Below are 21831 nucleotides of genomic sequence, written 5' to 3' on the forward strand. Positions count from 1 at the left end.
CATTCGAAATTGCACCAATCGTAATTTGTCCTTGCTCCATTCACTTCCACAGAAAATTACACGAAATGACCAAAAACTATTTGGTACGGTTTTGTGCCGTGCCATCAATTGGACACTTTTGAGTTCAGGTCTTCTGGAGTGACTGCGACATTTCAACTGGACGATTTGAACCTCTAATGAAGGGCAAACTTTCGTATCTTCTTTTGAGCCTTATTGCAACGGTAATAAAAAAGAGGAAGGTTTGAGGATGACTCGAACACGCGTTTGGCTGCGGTTTCGTGTTCATCAGGGTTCACTGGACATATTATATGGGACAGACGGGCATTCCACCGTGAAATGAAAATATTATGCCAGCGTCCAGACTGTTGAGCGACACTCAGTGTAATGAAACATTATACATCACCCTTCTGTGAAGTTTTTATTGCAAAACTACTTGTAGCAATGTATAAAAAGTCAATGTAATTTTATCGCGTGATAAAGTTTTTTAAATTAACAGTTCTGAGAGAGATAATAATTGGGAGAGCATCAGCTCGTAAGATTTTCAACCGTTAAAAGGTTCAAAACGATTTTTATTTTATTGCTACAAAGCATGAAATAAAGTTAGAATATATAAACAATTTATATAATAAAATATTACTAACGTATAACGTTACATTTTACTATTGTACAGTTATACATTCACCCGGTTACTGTTTCAAATATGACTTTCGAAATTAAGAACAATTTCTTGCCAATAATTGAGCAATGTCTTTAGAAAACGAAGATTCAGAAGAAACTGTTATCTAATTTACACAAAAATTGTATGCTATATCTTTAATTTTCTCCAATACTTATATTAGACATCTTGATTTTAGTAAACAGTATTAAATGACTGTAAATTACAAGTGTAGAAGAGGCAATAACTGTATCTATCCCCTGAGATACACTCACAAGAAGTTAAGATGCTGAAGACGTATGCATTCTCCCCAAATGAAATTCTCATTATTCTCTACGACACGAAAAACGTCGCAAGACTAGTCCATAAGGTCAGCCAGGCCTTTGTCGCCTGTCTTTCTACCTCGATAGCGACTTTTTCACAGTTTCACATAAAATCACTCAAGATGTGACAGACAGAGCAAGGTAGGCGGCAGCCAACCAGTTGACAAGGTACGCAGGCGTAACGTACACATGTCTTCGGTACGTCATCCAATGTCGATTTTGCTGTGTTCACGGGGTTACTTTTTCCGACAATTTGTTAATCGCGCTCACTTAACGACAGTGTAACGACGCGAGGCCTACCCCCCGCGGGAGGAAAGCAGCAAAACCGCCGGCGAGCGAGTCGAGCTCCGAGATAAATTCAGTTTCCATGCATTCCCGTCTGGTTTTCTGACTTGTTCGCCTGTCTGACTACCGATTGCCAACCATCGGCACGATCTGCTTCTGTCTCGCGAGATACGTGGCCGATGTTGAAACAACGCCGATTCCCTGGCTCATTGTTTCTCAGATTTATGTGTAAATCGATAGAATCAATTTGGCTGGCAGCTTATCGGTCTCCACCGTGTCGCTACCCCTTTGTGTTACGCAAAACCAGTGTCTAGAGTTCTGATAAAGTTTTCGGAGTAAATTGTAGCTAAATTGATACCGACTCCTGTGGAAAGTGTGAAAAGGCAGTTTTGAATGCAGGAAATGTGTTCTTATACTTTGTGTTCTCTATAGTATCTTTACGGGCAAAATTTGTTTTCTTTGAGTTTATGTATTTGACAGAATGTCAGTTTTCGTTGCGTTACCCTTTGCTGTATTCTCTGCTGGAAGGCATTTGTCTTAGTTTTTAAGGAAGGTTTAAATTGCTTAAAGTTGGAGGGAAATCATTGCTTAGGTAATATTATATTGATTTAGGATATTTTGATATTCATAATATGAATTTCTTCAGATTTCAAATTTTGCTTTTTGTTAAAATGGAAGATGATTCTTTTCATTGTAGGATTTGTCACTTTAATGTCGATACTTTCTTTATGTGTACTATTCAGAGTATAACAAAAGTAGCTCATTAAATTCCTTTCAATTGATTGATAAGTCATCCAAAGGTTATGGGGTTTCATTTCTTTCTTCTATAAACAAACGATCAATGTAGACATATGTATACAGAAATGTAATGTGCAAGTTCATAAATTGTAATTAATAATACTTGGATTAATACGCTCTCAGTCCTAACAAATTTCTTATTTTCATCGCAGCAATAATAAAATCGTAAAGTGTCGTTGTCTGCGTCCACGTGAGAGGCGAGTAAAAGATAAGCGGACAGCCGACGATATAATTTATCAGACATAAAAGGCATCCCGAAATGTGAAATCGTCTTTAAAAGCATGCTTCTATCTTACTTGAAAATATAAACGTTGATACAGGTAACGAAACTGTCGTCGACCAATGGAGATTTAATAAACATGAGAAATTATCAAGGCTAGGTAAAATGTGTGTTTTAATTTTTAAACTGAAAATAAAAATGAAATCTCTTTACAAATTGTTTCGCGAATCTAAACATTTTATTTGTTATTAAAGATTGCATTTTATTTATATCGTAGTATTGAAAATACAATTTTATTTGAAGCTTTTAACTGAAACGTAATGAAATTCTATAAGTAGAATGAAATAACATTTAAGTTATTGAAGTCTATGTACGTGTTTTACTTCAATAGTTACAAAATATCTTAAATATTTGGAATGGTTCGCAATTTAGAGTAAATTATTTTATTTTATTATTATGCCCGCTTGGTGCACGTCTTGAAGCCTAGCATTATCCATACTTTCTTTATCCTTAACGAGCGGCTAATTGCGAGGATTTACGAATGCGTTAAGCATCAGCAATTATTTCCATGTAGGAGAATTAAAGCAAGCCTGTATACTTGTAATTCTCCTTTTGCAAGATAACGAGAACCTTGTAATATTAACGTTATTGACAATGTTTACATATCGACGACAGTTTTATCGATAATTTAATTTGATGCGTAGTATTTACTTCACATTTTCATTTGATTACAAATTGATTGCTTGTTTTATCAGGACGCCTTTAACTGCATGTAAGCTTCAATGACAGAATATATTAACACCATATACATATTTAAAATAAATTAATAAATAACGTACCTAAATAATTTAGTAGAATTGCTCAAATATCAAAATTAAGAAACAATATATTTTACCTTTCAATATCAATTTATCTTTGATTGTCACGTATGTATACATTTAAGTTCTTAAGAGTATTAGACACCTCAAGCAGTAATAAGTCTACTCCAGTGATTGATGTTATAATCTCGATAAGTACGTTGTAATTTAGTTCACCAAATTTTTTAAATCCCATCTGCGAATTCGAAAGTTCAGAGTGCGTGTTACATGGCGCAAAGTAGAAGTGAGGCAATGTTTAAATTATACGCTACGTAGCAAATCGAGCTTTACGAGGCCTCGATGCAGTCTTCTGTTCCACCACCTACGATGGCAATTACAGAGCCTCAAGCAAATCGCGGCTACACCGTGGAAATGCTCTTTACTTCCGCAAACTGGCGCGACGCATGCGAAACACAACGCTCGTTTGTATTTTGCATGTGAAGATTTTATAACGACCTGCTTAACAAGATCTATGCCATCATATCTCTGTCATTGCTATGTTCCTGTCTGACGTGATTAAATTTCGTAACCTTCTGTAACAATTATTGTAATAAAACATTAAAACATATAATTTTATAATAATTATTCTTTCTTTTTTCGAAAATTAAATACTGCTTTTTCTTAAGTATCTTCTTTATTATCTGATCCCTGATTAGAACTCTTAAATGTAGGTAAAATAAAACTATTCCGTCGTGAAGATAAACTGAATAGTGAATGTAGTTTGAAGTTATGAGAAAGAAACGTTTTTACGAAATCATTGCTTATTTTAACTTTTTATTATCTATTTAATATTCCTCTAGGTTATCTTTGCGGAAGTAACTCCAGTCCAGTATTGCCATTACAATTCATTATAAATATCCGCCTAAAATTCCCCTTTATGTCCTGTAACGACGTCCAATGTCCTAAGCAGTATCTACTGGTCCAATTTGAGGTCTTCAGAAGGGTCGACTGCACCGACCGTGTAATTGGTCGTAGCCCAGTTTGACGGTACCATAAAGACCTCGTTGATCCTGAACCGATAGCCTGGGGTGTATTGATTCTCGAGTCTGACCAATTACGAAACGTGCAATAAGGAATGGTCGTACGACCGTCCGAAGACAAGCTCCCCATCTACGATCTCTCGCCACCTGACGCCCTTCATCGTGCGGCTGATTGCTATGCTCTACCTTCGGGGCTCTCTGCGCAATGAGTGATGCGTTCATTCATGACGAAGTACAGAGCTCTGCTCCGACGTCTGCCGAGTATACGTTCGCTATAATATACAGACGCGCTGATACACGGCGATCGTTCGATAGAGCTAGTAGAAACAGGGACGAAACGTGAAGCTTCGTTCTCGAATCTTTGAATACAAGAGATGCTTTAAAGTAGTTGCCTTTTAGAGATATCATAAATAGAAACTGCCAAAAATCTTATACTCGTCAGTTTCAATAAACTTAAAAATATCGTGTACTAAATATTTGACATTAAAAACTTTTGGAATTATTAAACCTTAGCTGGTGTAATAGGACTTACAATGATTGTACTTAGGAATCCACTTTACATTTATTTCCAATTTTAGTATTTACTCTTCTATATTACTACTTCTCATATTCATCTCGAAATTCAGAACATTTGTCACACTGCTCCTCAAATTTCTTTAGCCCTCGAAGTTCTTCTAATATGGGGTTAAAATAATGCAAATTCTAGGAGTGAAATTTTTCAGCTCCTTCTCGTACATTTAATATCAAATAAACGTATGAGTAACTTGCAAAAACTAATAGTTAACTTAAAATATAGCATACATTATCTCCATACATTAAATTATTTCTTAGTATATATTTAATAGACTCTACAATGACTACACTATATAATACCATATCATCTAATGGTTAGACCCACGGATGAAACTGACAATGAGTATTCTACACTCTGTCGTAATATGAAAATTTATTAAAGTCTGGTGTTAACAATACACCTACTTGTAAACCTCTCTCCCACTCAAGTCGGACACTTAATTTTTCGTCGATTTAAGAATGTCCCTATCTATTCAGTCTAAAGCGGATCTAACAATTGTTTCCTCGTTTCTAAGCTACTCGAGACGTTGCCTATCTGATACCTCATCAGTGTCGGGGAAGAACTGGATAGGTGCGCCGCGCCGTGTCCTCGCGCAAGAATACCAACCATGAGTGAGCTGATCCGCGCGCGATTCGTTCGCGACCCGGTTGCCATTCTCACGAGGAAAAATGTCCACGCTTCGGCGAGTAGAGCAATTAATGAAGCGTAGCATGGAGATCGTAACACACGAGTTTTTCAAACGCGACCGACGCGAAAAGCAATTTCTTTTTTACAAGAATCACGCGTGTCCTGTGAATTATTACTGGTTTCGCGTGATATATATGCACGCACGACTGTGACCCGTGTTTCGTTATGTAATACGCAAAAAGTATTCCAAACATTCAAAGATACACACCTGTGCGCTTTGATCACCTGTGTGCTTTCGTCATTTTCGGACTACGAGAAAGTTCGTTCTTTTTGTCAAAGGAATGTTACACTGCTGATAGATTTGGTCGAGTAATTTGGTATGTATGTAGTTTGCATGGTTTGATACATGTTAGGCGTAATGATGAATTAAAGGAGTAGACAATTCCCAGGCTTGAGTACCTTTTAATCACAATTCTTTGTTCAATTGTATTGAAAAGATAAATTATCTATTTTATAAGAATACCTAGAACTCAATAAAGTCTGCAAATAAGAACAATGAAAGTAGACTAGAATGTTCATTGATGTTCCTTTTAGAAGTCACACAGGAGAGCACGAAGAAGAATAGTTTAAGAACTAGTGCAGTGGTATGGAACATGCGGAAGATTTTATAAGGAAGTGAAACTTAAAGCTTTCTCCCTGCTAACTACTGTATAAGGATTTATGCTTGAAAATACGACTGATTTAAATAACTAATCGTAGAACAAATTTGAGATTAAAACCGTACGCTAGGTTGAGAAAGAAAGTTACCTATCAGCTGGGTTAAATTCATGTCCTTCCGTGTTACAATTGAGTACGTTAACAGTTCAATTTTATAAATCTCTCTTATAAGGACTATTTAGTATTCTGGATAAAGTGAACCGATTTTTCAGACAGTGAACCCAGTTTCACCACCTCTACTCTTATGAAACAGGGAGGCCTACTTATTTAATTCACCCTATACGAATAACACTAATAGTGATGTGTTATGCTCGAAATCCATTTTTTCCAGAAGTCAAGAAATATCGCCCTCATCTCGTACTAGTCAAATCTACACTCACTTACCCCATGTAGTTCACCGATGCGTGCGTCAAGGGGTTAAAACAATGGACTATATAAATTCACGTCTAAACCATGTTAGACTAGACAAAGCTTCAAACGCAACTTTTTTACGAAATCCAAATGAAACCATTTAAGTCATAAATCCAACATATTACCTACAACCAAAAAAAGTGGCCTAAAGTTCAAACGCCTCTACTTGAATTATCTCCGCATCTAAACACTTTTTCCACGTACAACCGTTGAAACACTTAGGAAAGCAGGATACTCGCAAATTAAAACAAATCGGTTGATTTTATCTCAGTTAATAAAGCCGGTTTATCTTTAGACTGTGAAAATTCAATCTCGCGAACAGCTCCGCGTCTGACAGATTACATTAATTCATTATCGAGATAACTATCGGTGCATTAGAAAATGCTGGTCGGCCGCTTTCATAAATGTTGCTCTCGTGCCGCGATGTCAGTCGATCGTTCGATCGGTTCCCGATGCAGATAAAGCTTAAAGGCCACGGTTACGCATCGGCAGACTATGCGTCGCGTATGGTGGATCGGGCGGGTTGTTGGTGCCTGACCACGGGCAACTTTGATTCAGTACGATTGCTATAAAGTCGGTTCAATGATCGCCACGACACACGAGCGATCACTGATCCTCGCTCTCGGTAACCATGTATTTGTACGCACCCACGAATCGAGAATGTTTTGCCATAGACATGTTGTTGAACCAGTTACGTTTATACACGTGGTACCACGTGTTTATGACCCGATAGCGATTTCGATTTTTATGGATGTCGATGATCTCAGAATATTCAAACTAATCGGGAAATTTTGAATGATAGTCGTACAATAACTGAGTGCATGCTTTTCAAGGTTCTGCAACTTTTAATTTTATGTTTGTTCAATGAAGTGTCTATCTTGGGATGGCTCATAGAATTTTGAAGAGTGGATGCATCCATTCAGAAAGATTTAAAGATTGGAAACGTAGAACAAATTATTGTGATCTTACACATGTAATTCTGTTTAGCGAATGTGTAGTATGCTGGGAAAGTTATCGCATTCTCGATCCTGTACAGGTGTACAAATAAGCGTACTGCTTGCGAGAAAAAAAATTGCCCATCCCTGATTTAATTACCGCTCTGGTCTACTTCGTATAAATCGTATTTACATTTTCCACGGACGACTGATTGGCAGGTTTGAAATGGTAAGAGTAATTTGAATATCAAGAATCTTAAAGCTTATTAATGTATGGATTGTAGTTCAGTTATACAGAACGTAACATCAACAGCAAATTGAACTCTGTAAGTTCTAGGTTGAGCAACAAGTAAAACATTATCACTGAAACAATCACTCTTTCATCAGTAGTTTGAATAATTTTGTATCAAGGTGTGCATATGAAATCTCTAACAAAACTATAATCTCATCTCTAACGAAACTATATAACATTTTTATTGGCCGATGTTTTCTTGTCACATAAATTATTATTCAAGAATTTTTTCTCCAGAAATAGAACTCCAAAGGCTCGAAAAGCTCTTCACAATGCACACGTAGATCACTATATAAAACGACCACAGGGAAACAGATCCCCTGAAAAATTAGACGATCCTTTATGGCTGTGTGTCGTATTTTAATCACCGCAGCAAAGGGTTGCGCGGCGAGCATTAAAAGCAATGACGCGATGACACCTCGTGGCGGGGTCGACCGACTTTATGACCCCGAGGTCGAGGTCGTTATCGGTCCCGACGCGTTCGACAATGCGTGGAAATCGTAAAGATCCTAAAGGGACGTCGAGCCGTGGTACACGTACCCGGTTCCATCTAAAAGCCCTGCTGACATCTCTGTAAATGCTCGGTGCGCGCGAGAGCCTCGTAAAGGGCCCCGTGGAAGCGGCGACGCGAGAGTTCGATTTTATGTCCCCTCAAGACGCAGAGACCGCCTGCCGTTAGTCACACAAAGGCCTCTGCTCCCTTTAATGTGACGTGTGCTGCGCGATTTTACGGTTTCACGTTAAATAATTTCGCTTAATCAGATAACACTGTTGCCATTACGCGAGATGCTTGTGCGTTTATTGCCTCGAACGTCTTCATTCTCATTAAGAAAGCACAAGAGCCTCTTAAGGATAATCACAGTCTTCTAATGGAATCGTTCGAGTAGCTATATTGCGGATGCAACTTCAAATACGTTTATCATACGAGATTGTTGTTTACAAAGCCTTTCGTTGTTGGACAAATTTGTAATTTTGCGAGAATTAGATATTTTGAGGGAAATACAAATATAATAGAACCTCGATTAAGCTGGACTCAATTACTCAGTCTTTTTTATTTAGATTTAGTGTTATTTGGTGGTATGAAAGTGACAATACAGTAAAATATTAACTGAGATTTGGACTGTGATTTAGGAATAGTCTATTGCAAAAAATAAAATTACCTATATAGCACAGAGATGTCTTGAAAACTTCTTAAAGATATCCAGTAAAGTCCTAGAAATGTCCGAAAGTCGTTTTTGAGATGTTCAAAGTTACAAATCAGTATGTCTTTACGTCGTTTTAAAAGACATGCATAGGATGTCTTAAAGAAGTTCAAATTATGTCTATAAGATATTCAGACGAAAAATAAACGTCTATAAGACGTTCAAAAACGGAAATCTTTAAGACATACATGTAGTCTGTCTTTAAGACATCTTATGGGTACAAATTTCTGAAGTCATTAAGACATACGTTTTTGGATGTATTGATATTTTCAATTTGAAAACGTCCAAATTATGACGTAAGACGTTCAGGCATGAAATGGACATAAAATAAACGTCTTCAAAACATTGTGCTCTATCTGGGTAGCCATCAGTAGAGCATTTCAAATTTGAATCTTGTATTAGGTTGGTTAATGGAGATTCTATTATAATTTGGAAGTCACTCGTGGGTTAATGTTATATTTCTTCTTCAGTGAGAGGGATTTCAGACAAGAATCAACTCATAAGGAAAGCTCCACAAATATAACTCTTACTTTTTATTAAGTTTTGTTTCAGAAGATATCCATTCCTAGATTATAAGGCTAATAGCTTACGAAAAAATTTCAAGATTTATATATTGGGAAATTTGAATATCAGAAAAGCTTGGTTATTAATTGGACCAGTTCTACAAACTGATATATAGGCCAGTAGATTCTACATAAACAGTCGTGAAAGCATAAGAAATGTTTCTTTTACAACACGTTTTTGTATTATAATAATATCACGTCATCGATATCCTCATTTCTCAGAATTATTTTCTCATTTTCCTCAATTATTTTCAGAAAGGTGGCACGTGACAAAAGAAAGACTATCACTATATTATAACAAAAAAGATACTTCGTGTTCAGGAAACATGCAGCGAAAGAACTGGTCCTACGTCGTGGTCACTCATTTCCTGTTATTTAAGTTCATTAAATTTCTAAAGAGCCATCCTTACCAGACACATAAACTTTGTTCTGCAGAACAGCTAATACTACGTGAGTAGAGGACGTTCAGACTTGTCACGTTCTTTACCCACTACCTGATTGTGTATTCCTTATTTTAAACTCTTAGTGTAGTCATTTTTAATACTTTTAAGTGAGCCTTAAAAACTACAACTAAAAATTTGTAACGAATGTTGTATGTTAAATGTGAAATTCTGTACCCAACTTATTTAGGTCATATATTGCAGGGAACATTTTAATCCCTCTGAGCATAAACGTCTACTTATTTCTATTTAAAATTGTTAGTAAGAATGGAGTAATACTGTACATATCAATGAAAATGTTAGATAGACTTGAGAATTTTTCTCAAAATCAAATCGAGTTCCCAAAAATACATACCTCGCGGATTGAGAACATTAGGATTCTCCAGAATGACAGACTTCTTTTAATTTTTCGGTATTTTCAAATCTCGCGTGTCATAGTTACAAGTAAAACATTCACCAAATGAATGACTCTATTTCAAATTAATAATCATAAGTCTTGATTCAGATTTTCGATATTCATAGAAGTCTCAATATTCTCTAATCGTGAGGTACTTTCATGATCCCAACCCCATTAGCTCCATCCCTAACATTAAGTATTTGACAGTACACACATCTCTGATAAAAACTCATTTCACCGTGCCAAGTGCCTCAACACCATTAAATAGTAATTACGAAACGAACACCACATGACGATGTCTTAATCCCTCGAATTTGTTGTGAACAGAATTTTACGACAACGGTCGTAAAGACACGTCACGGAATCGAACGCGCGACAAACGGCAAATTGCCCTTGGTCATGGCGAAACGAAACGACTAGCTCTCCGTTCATTGAGTGTCGTTTGTTGCGGGGTCTAATGGCCGAACGGAAGTTTAAAAGAACCTGGCGAATTCGTTTTCATGCGCGGCGTGGAACTCTTATAACTCGTCGCCTCAGTGTCACGGCTTCTAACTACGAACGTGCAGGGACAGAATAAACGTTTGAGCGTGAATGAACAGAAACGTGGAAAATATTTGCTTCTGTCTCTCTTGCGGAATTCTCGAAAGAGAAAAAATGTAACCTCGTCAACGAGAGAACTAGACTGACAGGGATACGCGCGATGAATAATGCATATCATTGGCCATTAATCACGAAGTTCCTTTTATTGTATCTTAATCGCGCCGAACGCTACAATTTCACAATCGTTTGCATAATTCAGTTATCCTCGGTGTAGTGTCGCGTCCCAGGTACATGATGGGTTGTAAACATGTAGGTATCCCACAGAAGCAAGGCAAACGAAGAGGAATCGATAGTACCTTTGAATATGACTACCTCTTTAGAAGGATTCATAATCTAATAATTATGTATAATGTTATACATGTATCTAGATATATCTAGTATTTATTCGTTATAAACTTGCATCTCGACGTACGTGAAGGATGAGATTACAGAAAATGGATACAGGGAATATAGAATCAATATCAAAATATTCAATTTAGTGTTTGTAAAAAGGACTTACTTAACGCGATATGCAGAAAGAATTGTTTGTCAAGTAATTACATTTACTAAAAAACGATATATTATTATTTAATTCTCAGACAGCAGACTGTTTTACATTCATGTGCAGAGCCAGCGGACTCAGGGTCACTTTTGACCCAGCGTTTGCCGTTAAAAAATTAAAATTTATAAGTCTAAAATCTGTAAATAAAACTAGTTCAGTTGCAAGGGTAATATTTTTATTCTATTTCAAAAAATAAGAAAAAATCGAGGTCGTTCATAAATTCATATCTCTATTAACTCCGATGATCGAAATTCCGCTATATCATTTCCGAGGTCAGTTTGTATATTGATGAACTTACTTCTGTCTTATCAAATATAGAACGGAAATACAGTAAGAAAATAATTCCAAGAAATGAAAGAAATAGCGATAAATTTATAGTAAAAATATACTGTGCACATGGAGTATAATGCAACTTTGAAGAATCTCTGAAGAATTCCGCAAATTACGAAAAGGGGAGATATACCAAGAATTAGAATTCAAATCTTGGAATAAATAAGAAGTCTTTAAAAATTTGTAAAGTATTCGAATATTTGAAAATTTGAATTTATAAAGTTTAAATATTTAAATGCTAGAGTATTGAAAATACTTATAACTTCCAATATTAAATATCACCTACAATAATCGTCGCTAGTAATCGCTGATGCGAGGTTAAAAAATTCATTTAAAAAAATATTAAATATCTGAAGGTTTGATACTTGAAAGTTGAAATATTAGAATATTTGACAATTTGGGAAATTTGAATATCCAAGTGTCTACGTCTAAAAATTTAAAAATCATAAATCATTCACACCGAGGAAACAAAAGAGAAATGGTAAAAGTATTACACCTATCCGTAACTATAACCTGGGGTAAAAATTGTAAGATAATCGAGCACCTTACATCCACGTAGACGATAGATCGTCTCTTAAAAAAGTGTCGAAAGTGACAGAGAAAGCCGTTCTGCAAACTTCATCGTGCTCGTACACCAAAAGGGTTAATAACTTTTCCCGCGGAGGGTCCCCGTCGCATCGCGTTTGTCAACATAGAAGAAGCTTTCTCCCGCTCGTCGGCGGAGGCCGTTGCCTCGGGAGTGTGTGTACATCGACGATTTCGACGTTGGTGTACGCGACGCGATCTGGCGAAACGCCGAGCCACGCGCAATCTTTCAATGGAAAAAGGGGCGAAGACGGACGGGGACGTCGTCGCGCAATCGTTCGCGAAAGAAAGGAGGCAGGAGGACGCGAGAGAGCCGCGATACCATCGACCGCGATTCACGCACATAGAATCGGCCTCCGCGAGAGCGCTTTCTTGCGCACGTGTGCACACGCATGTGCGGTCTATCGCCGGTCGGGGATTCGAGATAATGTAATCGACGATGACATTGAACGCCGTAGTAGCCGATCTCGTGCATTCCAGCGCTCTGAGCCGGCCCCCCCTTTCTCGCCGCGATGCGGTCGTGAAACGTCGTTCCCGATCAACTCTTGCACCGATGCCAACGGTAGGCTGTCACCTCTGGATATAAACGATGGATGACGTCAGTATGACATCAGTGATCCATATCGTCGTAACACCGTAAAGCACCTTTGGAGCTGGGTGGACGCGCGAGCGCACGGAGTGTCGATACTAGGGATACTTTCGACGACAAGCGAGAACGCGACGACGGTGCAGCGACGAGGATGAGCAAACACGGGAGGATGATGATGACGAACGAGGAAGAGAATACGGTGTGAAGGAGAAGAAGAAAGAAGGACGAGGAGTAAGAGGAAAAAGAGAACGAAGCGAGTAGCGATGGAATAGGCGAGAGGAAGGATAGAGAGTAACGCGCAACCCTGCCAACTTAGAGTCCCTCTGCATCGCGCATCGAAGTTTATGGGTGGGGTCGTCCTCCGACAGGGAATATCCAGCGTGCGCTAGTCCCGCCAGACAAAATGCAAATCTCCGTGCGCCCCGCTAATCTGTCTGGCGCATCCGTGACGTCAGGCGCCATTGGCGGAGACATCATTCGCCATAGAGCTTGACCCGATTTTCCTTTCACATTGTGGGAGCCAGCTTGTCTATCGAGTGTGGTCCAGACGATGAAAAGGGAACTTGACATTTTGCTCGTGGCCTCCGAGGAAATTACCGGGGAATGGTCGTCGCAGGACTCACCGCGGGAAACGGTACATCGGTAGTAAAGGTTAATGGGTATACGTTATCGTGTCGTTTAGCGATTCGCGTCGGAGAGAAAGCTTGACGCCTCTGCAGGCTATCCTCAACGACCCTCCGCGTGCGTATCGTATTAAATGTTGCGTGCCGTGCATAACCTGCCTTTTCCTATGGTGCCCACCGTGTACTCGCGCATAGTACGCGATATTCCTGTCGTAGGTGCGGATGAGGATGGTACACCTTCGGTGTACAAACACGATTTGTGCATACACGCGGCCCCGTGCGTACATTGCGCGCGTGTGCGGACCGAAAGAGGAGGTGTAGACAGAGATGCAAAAACGCGTCCCACTTACCATTTTGTATGACATCGCAACTAACCAAATGTATTCATATACGGCCCGTGCATTAATCAACGTTTTGGGTATCTCAGTTGACGTATGAATGTATATAGTGTATATTGCGCTGATCAAATTGTCGGTTGGAGAACTGATCGATTTGGCATGAAAGATAAAAGCTATGTAATCCTTAACGTAATGCATAAAATACGAAGGTATGCTTTATCAAAGCTATTGATTAACATCTGCGACAATTGTCAGTCGCGGGGGATTATGTACTGAACTTTGAGTTTGCTTGGTATGCGGTTATCGGAGGATTTTGTAAAACCACGTGGATAGTAAATTGGAGTCTTTAATGAAGAGACTTTATTATTATTAAAATGCTCACTAGGGTGAATTAATTTCAAACGTTTTTTCTATCGTTACCGTTATCGTTTCCTTTAATTTTATCATTACACATTTTCCACGTATACTTCCGTTAACAGTATTTTAGATGAGCTATATGATTAAGATGTATTAATACCAGTATTAAGATGAGCTTATTGTTAGACCTAAGATTTGCATAGGGCTTCAACAAGTTAACAAAGAACATTCCATTTTTTCAAATCTCAAAAGACATTTGATCACAATGTTTTGGTAGAATTGTAGAATATTCTTTCTTTCTATTATTACATTTTATAATTTCACCCTCACGTTTCCAAAGACACAAGGCACATTTGTTACCGTTTCCTGCACGCACGATCTTCTTCGAACGTGCGTGCCACGAAGCACGCATCTTTCAACTCCCGTCGTGTTAGTCCACGGGCTCGTGCACGCAATACTCCTCGATGGTTTGTATCGGGCAATCCGATCCTACACTCGTGCCTGGTTAATGATATTGTGCTCTTCCTTGGATCTCTTTGCTCACGGACGGTAACTCTCTCTTTTCTCCCTGGTTCGAGTCTGTCCAAAGAGGCGAAGGTGGAGGCTAATCACCACACAATCACCGCTCCTGGTGCGGCCAAGTTCGACCCGTTCTCAGAAAGCAGCAACCGCCTTTTGCCGCCCTGGGGCATTCACCACCGCGGCGCTGGCATAGCAAAACCAACAATCTTCATCCTTCGCTCCGCGGAGAAAAAGCCCTCTGCCCTCCATCCCCTTCACCACCTCTTTTCTCCAAATCACCGGAGGGCCAACCGATCAGCCGACTACTGGCATCCAGAAAATCCATGGCGAGAATGGCGGCAATTCCACTTTGGGAACCGATCTGGAGTTGTCGAACGTATGTATTAAATGGCCGAGTGAGCAATCTTCCGAACACGACACTTGGCCGGAATGCGGATCATTGGAACAAGACACGATGTCCAGATAGCGCCGTTATTATAACTTGCGAAGATTGCGATTTGAATTTTATTCTTGATTTCGCAGCATCAGATCGATCCTTAATGGTAGTTCGTTTCCGATTGATTAAAAAGATTATAAGTTTTTTGAATGTGATAATACGCGATGGGTTGCTTGAGCTGTTTGAAGGTGAAATGAAGGGACAGATTGGACTCACTGTCTTCTGTAGTCCCATTTGATCATTCTATTCATGATTTAGAGCGAGCCTGGTACTTTTACTTAAGAGCGTAATACAATGTGTGAGAGTTTATAAAGGGATTTGAAAAGAAGATTGAAAACTTTAAGGGTAGATACTTGCTGTTTATAAAAGTGGATGTGAAATTGGTTCGACAGGAAGATTGAAATTATAATACATTAAAATAGGGAGAAAATTTTTTAAATTAGAGATAATTTCTTGTTAAATATATGTATACCTAAATAAATATGTAAAACGTCAATATTGAAAAATTTAAAGACTGGTTTTAGCCAACTATTTAATTCTTTACTCTACACTATTTTGATTTTGATTTCATTAATATCCGTAGCATACAGGAATTCATTCCTCATATGCAAGTTGGACCCATATCTCACCCTTAATCGATAAATCCGTAGGTACGTACATATCGGATGACCTCTAGTTCTCCAAATCTTTAAATTCTTCAATCTCGTTTACAGATCACGCCACGTATATTCTTCAGACATTTAAAATACATAACCTGACTACAATCTTTACCTTAACATTGATAAAGCAAATGCCATTTCTCTCACAATTACTTATCCACTTAATCCTTTGCCTATACAATACATCCAATTCAACATGTCTAACAAGGAAATCCAAGATATTGCAGTCTGCGTCTAGTCTGATATTAAATATTATTTATGTATATAAATGCGAGAAAGAGTGTGGAAAAGGAAATAGTCGAGTGGGGGGGAGACACGGGTGAGTAGCGATGCAAATTGATACAGTTGGGAGTGATGGTCGTTAGAAGTATACACAATATGGGGTGCACCTTTAACGGCGGCTGCGTACACCCACGCAGTATGTATATCTGACGATACGAGTAGCCTGGAACCAACAGCGGAGAGCAATTCCGGGAGAAGAAGAGGAGGCGTGAGTTTATGATAAGATACACACGTGCGGCTGGCTCCCTCCGGTCTCGCGGCAACGGGCTAATCGAATCGTGACTTATTGTCAGGCTTAGTCCATATTCAAGTGCGCGCCAGGGACACGTTCGTTAGAACTTTACGGTTAACCCTTGAATGTCGGTTTAATTTTGCTAGGAAGACTCAGGCTGAGAACAATTTTCAACGCTTCCGACAACTAACTGCATTCAATAACATTTATTCACATTGTGAATGGATCACTTATTATCACGACACTTCAGATTGAACGTATTGAATGTGGGTTAGAGGGTATAGTTAGCCTTTGATTCGCAATGCGTACTTTCGCATTTGAAGACATTCATGTTTATGCAATATTTGACATTGATTAGGGAATCAATGTTTTTCCATCTAAATTTGTGATCTACAAGGTTTAGGAGAGCGTCTCCGAAAGAGGACTGAATTGACGTACCTGCACTAGTAATTACAGTGTGGACAATAGAAAGTTCAAAATTGGTATTTGTAGGTATATAAGTATTAATAACTTTGATAGTTTAAAGACAATATATTTTGTATTGGAAACAGCTTCTTTTTGTGAGCTTATACTTTTTCGCTCGTTTATCATCTGCACCTTCATCTGTATCTTCAGCTGCAGAAAATATGCATCAGAATTTCACAAAAATGAGACTCAGTTACATTAGAATTAAAATTGTCCTGATTACCTACAAATAGCAAACACATAAGAGTAACATTTGAAGTACAGGCACGCATCAACATTAGACCTTCATGATTCCACAAATTTGTAGTTCTGATCATTTATGTCAGAAGGCAATGTGGGAAGTGATTTTAATTAATCACGCATGCTGATGGAACAGTCGGAGTGCGATCGAGTCTTAGGATGTAAGATGCGCATCATCGAACAGCACACGTGTGCTCTTGCTGGCCAGCGCGTTAGGACGTGTGTTCGTTCACGCGTGACTGACGTGCGAATTGCACAAACGATCGTATCGAATCGCCGTGACAGCTCGCGCCTGAACACACGCACCGCCGCTTCGGATGGGTATACATGCACGCACGGGCAATTAACGCGTGTTAATTACCCCTGTGGTGGTCCCAGAGCTCTTTGTCGATGCTCTCAATAGTATCATGGGGGTTGAAATTCACGTACCTTATGAGCCACAACGTCGAGTCTGAACGACAATTCATTGTAAAATTTCAGCAATTGTGTCAGTGTAAGACACTGTAACAGAGCTAATCCTTTTCGAAGTTAAACAATAGATTTGACGTTCTCATGCCAGACGTTTCCTCTTGTGTTGACGTAAATCAAATGGTAATGAAGCTGTTATATGTAGCTCTAAAGTTGGAACCTACGTAATTATAGACGTTGTTGAAGTCGACGTGGAAGTTTCAATACAGATATTATTATTTAGCTAATTGTAAGATCAATAAGCTACTACTGTACTTACAAAACTGCTTTTATTATCTCTGAACCTTCAATATTCTCATATCCGAATGCAAGACTATAAAATACTTCTGTAGAGATACTCGAAGCATTTTAATATCAAAAAATCACTACAGTTTCTTTATTTCTACTTTCTTTCGGTAATCATTACCAATTTCCTTGCGTAGAAAGCCTTTCATGAATCATTTGCCTGTCATCGAGTATCTAAATTTTGGCTTAAAAGCTGTGTTCGCGTGTCTCATAATGTGGTGAATAAATCAGTTTTAATCGACGTTTCCTCTTTACGGTTTACACGAAATCCAACGATAATGAAGTCCCGTGTGAAATATATTAAAAGGCGAAGGTCTGGCCTCATAAAAAAGTCGAAAGATCCGCACAGCTTCGGGGTGAGTTCTCGCGAGCTATGGATCCGCGAAGGAAGTCGTAAGCCGGGACGTTTAATTGCGCAATAAATCCTGATTCTCCGATTTGCAACCCATTTCCTACTGCGGGGGCGACGATTGGTCGCTGTTAAATTGGCGCGTAGGTGCAATGGTAGGTACCTACGTTTCCATGTCGGTACGCCGACTGTGAAAGTCGGAAGAGCCTCGATCGTGTCTTTTCCTCTCTTTTCTTTTTCGTAATTTCTCTATCATACCCTTGGGCATGAAACAACGTATGACCTTTCAATTGCAAGTTACACGTGTGTTTATTAACCTAGCGTACTTTATCAATGAAGATTCTTTTAAGTCGAATAGGTTGAATAAGAGAAAGATATGGTTAAATTGCAAGTTCAATCAGCTGCAAAGATACATATAATACAGACTATTTTTATGATATATAATTTTAATATGAGATATTGCACCATTTTTAAATTTTCCTAGTTCAATATCAGTATGTTATTAATAGAATCCCTTTTGTAAATTATGGATTTACTTCTCATTGTACATCACAATAATAACCTTGTGCTTTGTTCTTTAGATATTGAAATCAGGTACTCTAGAGAATAGCGTGAACATCTACTTAAAAATATACTATGTACTAAACAGCACTACTTAAAATGTAGCGTCGGTTTGTGGGCACGGTTTTTCAAATGAATGATGGCAGCGAACGTGTTACGAATCAATTGTGTTACTGTTGAAAGCTATCTTAATTATTCAACCACTTCTGAATAGTTTCATTCGATTGCTAGAGCTCGTAAATCGAGAGAATCTACTTGTGAAGTTGTGCAAGTAGTAATGTGCTCCAACTCTCTGACTTGCTACGAGTGAGCGATAAACAATTCAGAATAATTGTTCATGTAGTTTAATTAGATTTTCAATCATTTAAAATGGAATGGCGAATTGATAGAAAGCTCGGAACCAAGCAGATTGGATGCCCACCACTAGATCTTGCACGATCATAGACATTTACTCTCAAAAGCTTGAAGTATTTCGAAGATCTTTACGATAGACTCCTCTGACCCCAGATATTTCTATTGCATTGCAGATTCGGTGGCACAGACGATTACCTTCACGAGCCTCGCGTTTTTCCTGAGTTCGAGCCTGACCACGGTTTCAGGTGCACCTGCTTACGGCCATCGCACCGCCGTGTCCAATACGAATAATATGCACCGATGGTTGCAGCCGTGCGGCAACCAGGTGCCGATGAATTTCAAGAGGATGCCACAGCGGCACAGCGTGCACAGGACTCTGAAGAGGGTGCGGACGCAGCTCCGAGTCGCCCAGAACCACTTCAGGAAGAACCTGAAGGATGTTCACGAGATATACTCCAAGGTAAGATCGTAATGTTCGACCTGGCCGCGATTCGTAATTAATCGGTGAACCACGGGCTGGGTTAGAAGAGAGTGGGCGGCCCTTTTAGAGAGGCTCGCACGTGCGCGCGAAGCCGAGCTGCTAGCGCTAAAGTCCTACTTTCTGTTCTGTAATTTGCATTCGTTGCGATGTGCCACGCACATGAGCGTAATTGCATTTTTCAAGAATGATACTCGGCTATTTTCCGTATCGCCCGACAGCCTTGTAGTTGTCACTGGTATAATTGCACGCTCGATTTATAATAATACGTCTTTATTGCGCGTATGTAAAGTATGCATGGATTATGATCAGAGAAAGGAGATATGTGTGGAGAACAAAAAATGGAAGAATAAATTATACTGTAAAAAAAATCGTTAGATCTCTTTGAAGTAATCAGGGAGATTCTGGATTACAAAGTTAATTTCTTATTGTCAATAGTAAAACCAACAATCATTGTGCAATATAAGTTAGCAATACAAATTAATATCGAATATTAAAATGACTTTTTCAGCTTTTCTCTCCCTTTCATAATACTAAATAACATAGCTCATTCCTTTGTGTTCAATAATAGGGTAGTTAGGTTAAGCCTAATACTAGATAGCTATGAGTATATACCGATATTGTTCAAGTTTTATATTAAAGTTCTTGTAAAAGATTCAATACTAAAGGTCTCATGCTAGACTAGGTTCAGAGTATAACAAATATCTTTGTTTTTGTCTATGTATTTAAATTTCCTTTCACTGATTTTGCAATACTTTACTATCACATTTCATAATTTGAAATTTAATGTTCAAATGTATTCCTTTATGGGAACACAGCAACAAATTATCACACAAAACTAGAGAAAGTAAGAGACAAAACAATTGCAAAATAAGATTCAACATCCTTCCAGTAGAAATTCTTCTGATAATTGCTACGAAGATAGACATGACTCGTAGTTGCGTAACTTCAAAGAAATCGAGTATACATGTTGTGCACCGTTGAAGATATTTCGACAAAACAATATCTCGACTTTCATTTGCAGGTGTACAAAGTGCTGAAAGGGCAATATAGAATGCCTTGGCTGCCAGAGAAGGAATTCGAATGGTATTTCAGGGAGGTTTGGTGTCTCGAAAAGGGAAAGAAAGCTGATCGTGCGCTTCCGCATCTTCACGATTCGCTTCAAAGGTTCGCCATCACGTTCCATCATCTTAAAGCTTTCCGTCTGAAGTCTAACATTAACGTTGATGATCTTACGATGAACACGAGAAACGATATCATTAAAGAAACGGGCAACGAGATTTATAAGGTACGAATTACATATGCATATGACATTATCTTCTACTAGTCTCATTCAAAGAAATGTAGTAAATTGCATCTTCTGCTTTTTAATAAAATTCACAAATCGTGAACATTCACTTGCAAACATTAACACTTACAAAATTCGTAATGCGTTAATTTAAATGCATTAAAGAAATTTTGTGAATCTACAGTTTTAAAATCAAATCATCCAGTCACACAACAATAACCAGTCAGGATATAATCAATTTCCAAAATTTAGAAAGAATATGAATTGCAATTGTTATCGACCAAGGAATTTCACTTTACCCTTTTTCATTATAGGTATTGTGTGAGGTAGAGACGGCAATTTTAAACCTAGGATTGCAGCTACCTACAGCGCATACAGAGAAAATCGTCACAGAGAGTTCTAACTGGGCAAAGGAGGGTGACCTGACCCTGATGTTAATACAGGACTGGGGAGTTATCAAACTGTACCAGACGTTTCTGAACGCCTGGACCAAAGCTTTCCGCAACGCGACAGCGCCTGGGCCAGGCACCTGTGATTCAAACAGGCAGGCTCCAGGAGCGAAGAACATTCACAAAGGATCTGGGCCAAAGGGTAAGAGGATACCGAAGGCCAAGAAGCAAAATAGGCCAATGAGGAAGCATCCCGTGGCTGCTGGCCAGAACAGTTCCTTGTCTCAGGGACCAAAAAGGGGTATTCCAAGGAACAGACTATCGAGAAATAAACAAAGGAAACTCGTGGAAATATGATGAAACGGATCTTACTCAAGGCATCTCTTGATTTTAGTAAGACCTATCGATTGCTTTGAAGAGAAAAACTAACAGGCATCAATGGTTTCATGGTACGGAATATCTATCTTTCATTCATCATTTATGAGCATTAATTTAGCGTTCGAGATGAGTATCCGCGGTATTAACTGTTTAGTTCCTTTAGATACCTTGCAAGTTTTCTTTATCTGATAGCATTAATTCTTCCT

At 38.7% G+C, this 21831-nt stretch overlaps 1 protein-coding gene across 1 annotated transcript in view; it reads left to right on the forward strand.

Moving 5' to 3' along the window:
• The window catches only part of LOC143186251 (uncharacterized), a 32682-nt gene extending 11078 nt beyond the window's left edge, over positions 1 to 21604 (forward strand). Inside the window, exons 8-10 of the mRNA XM_076389821.1 lie at positions 19266 to 19552; positions 20595 to 20858; positions 21173 to 21604. Coding sequence (XP_076245936.1) covers positions 19266 to 19552; positions 20595 to 20858; positions 21173 to 21604 — 983 coding nt within the window. The remainder of the gene's footprint in view (positions 1 to 19265; positions 19553 to 20594; positions 20859 to 21172) is intronic.
• The last annotated feature ends 227 nt before the right edge of the window (positions 21605 to 21831 follow it).

This window comes from Calliopsis andreniformis, chromosome 12, assembly GCF_051401765.1.
Source record: "Calliopsis andreniformis isolate RMS-2024a chromosome 12, iyCalAndr_principal, whole genome shotgun sequence".
Classification (NCBI taxonomy): Eukaryota; Metazoa; Arthropoda; class Insecta; order Hymenoptera; family Andrenidae; genus Calliopsis; species Calliopsis andreniformis.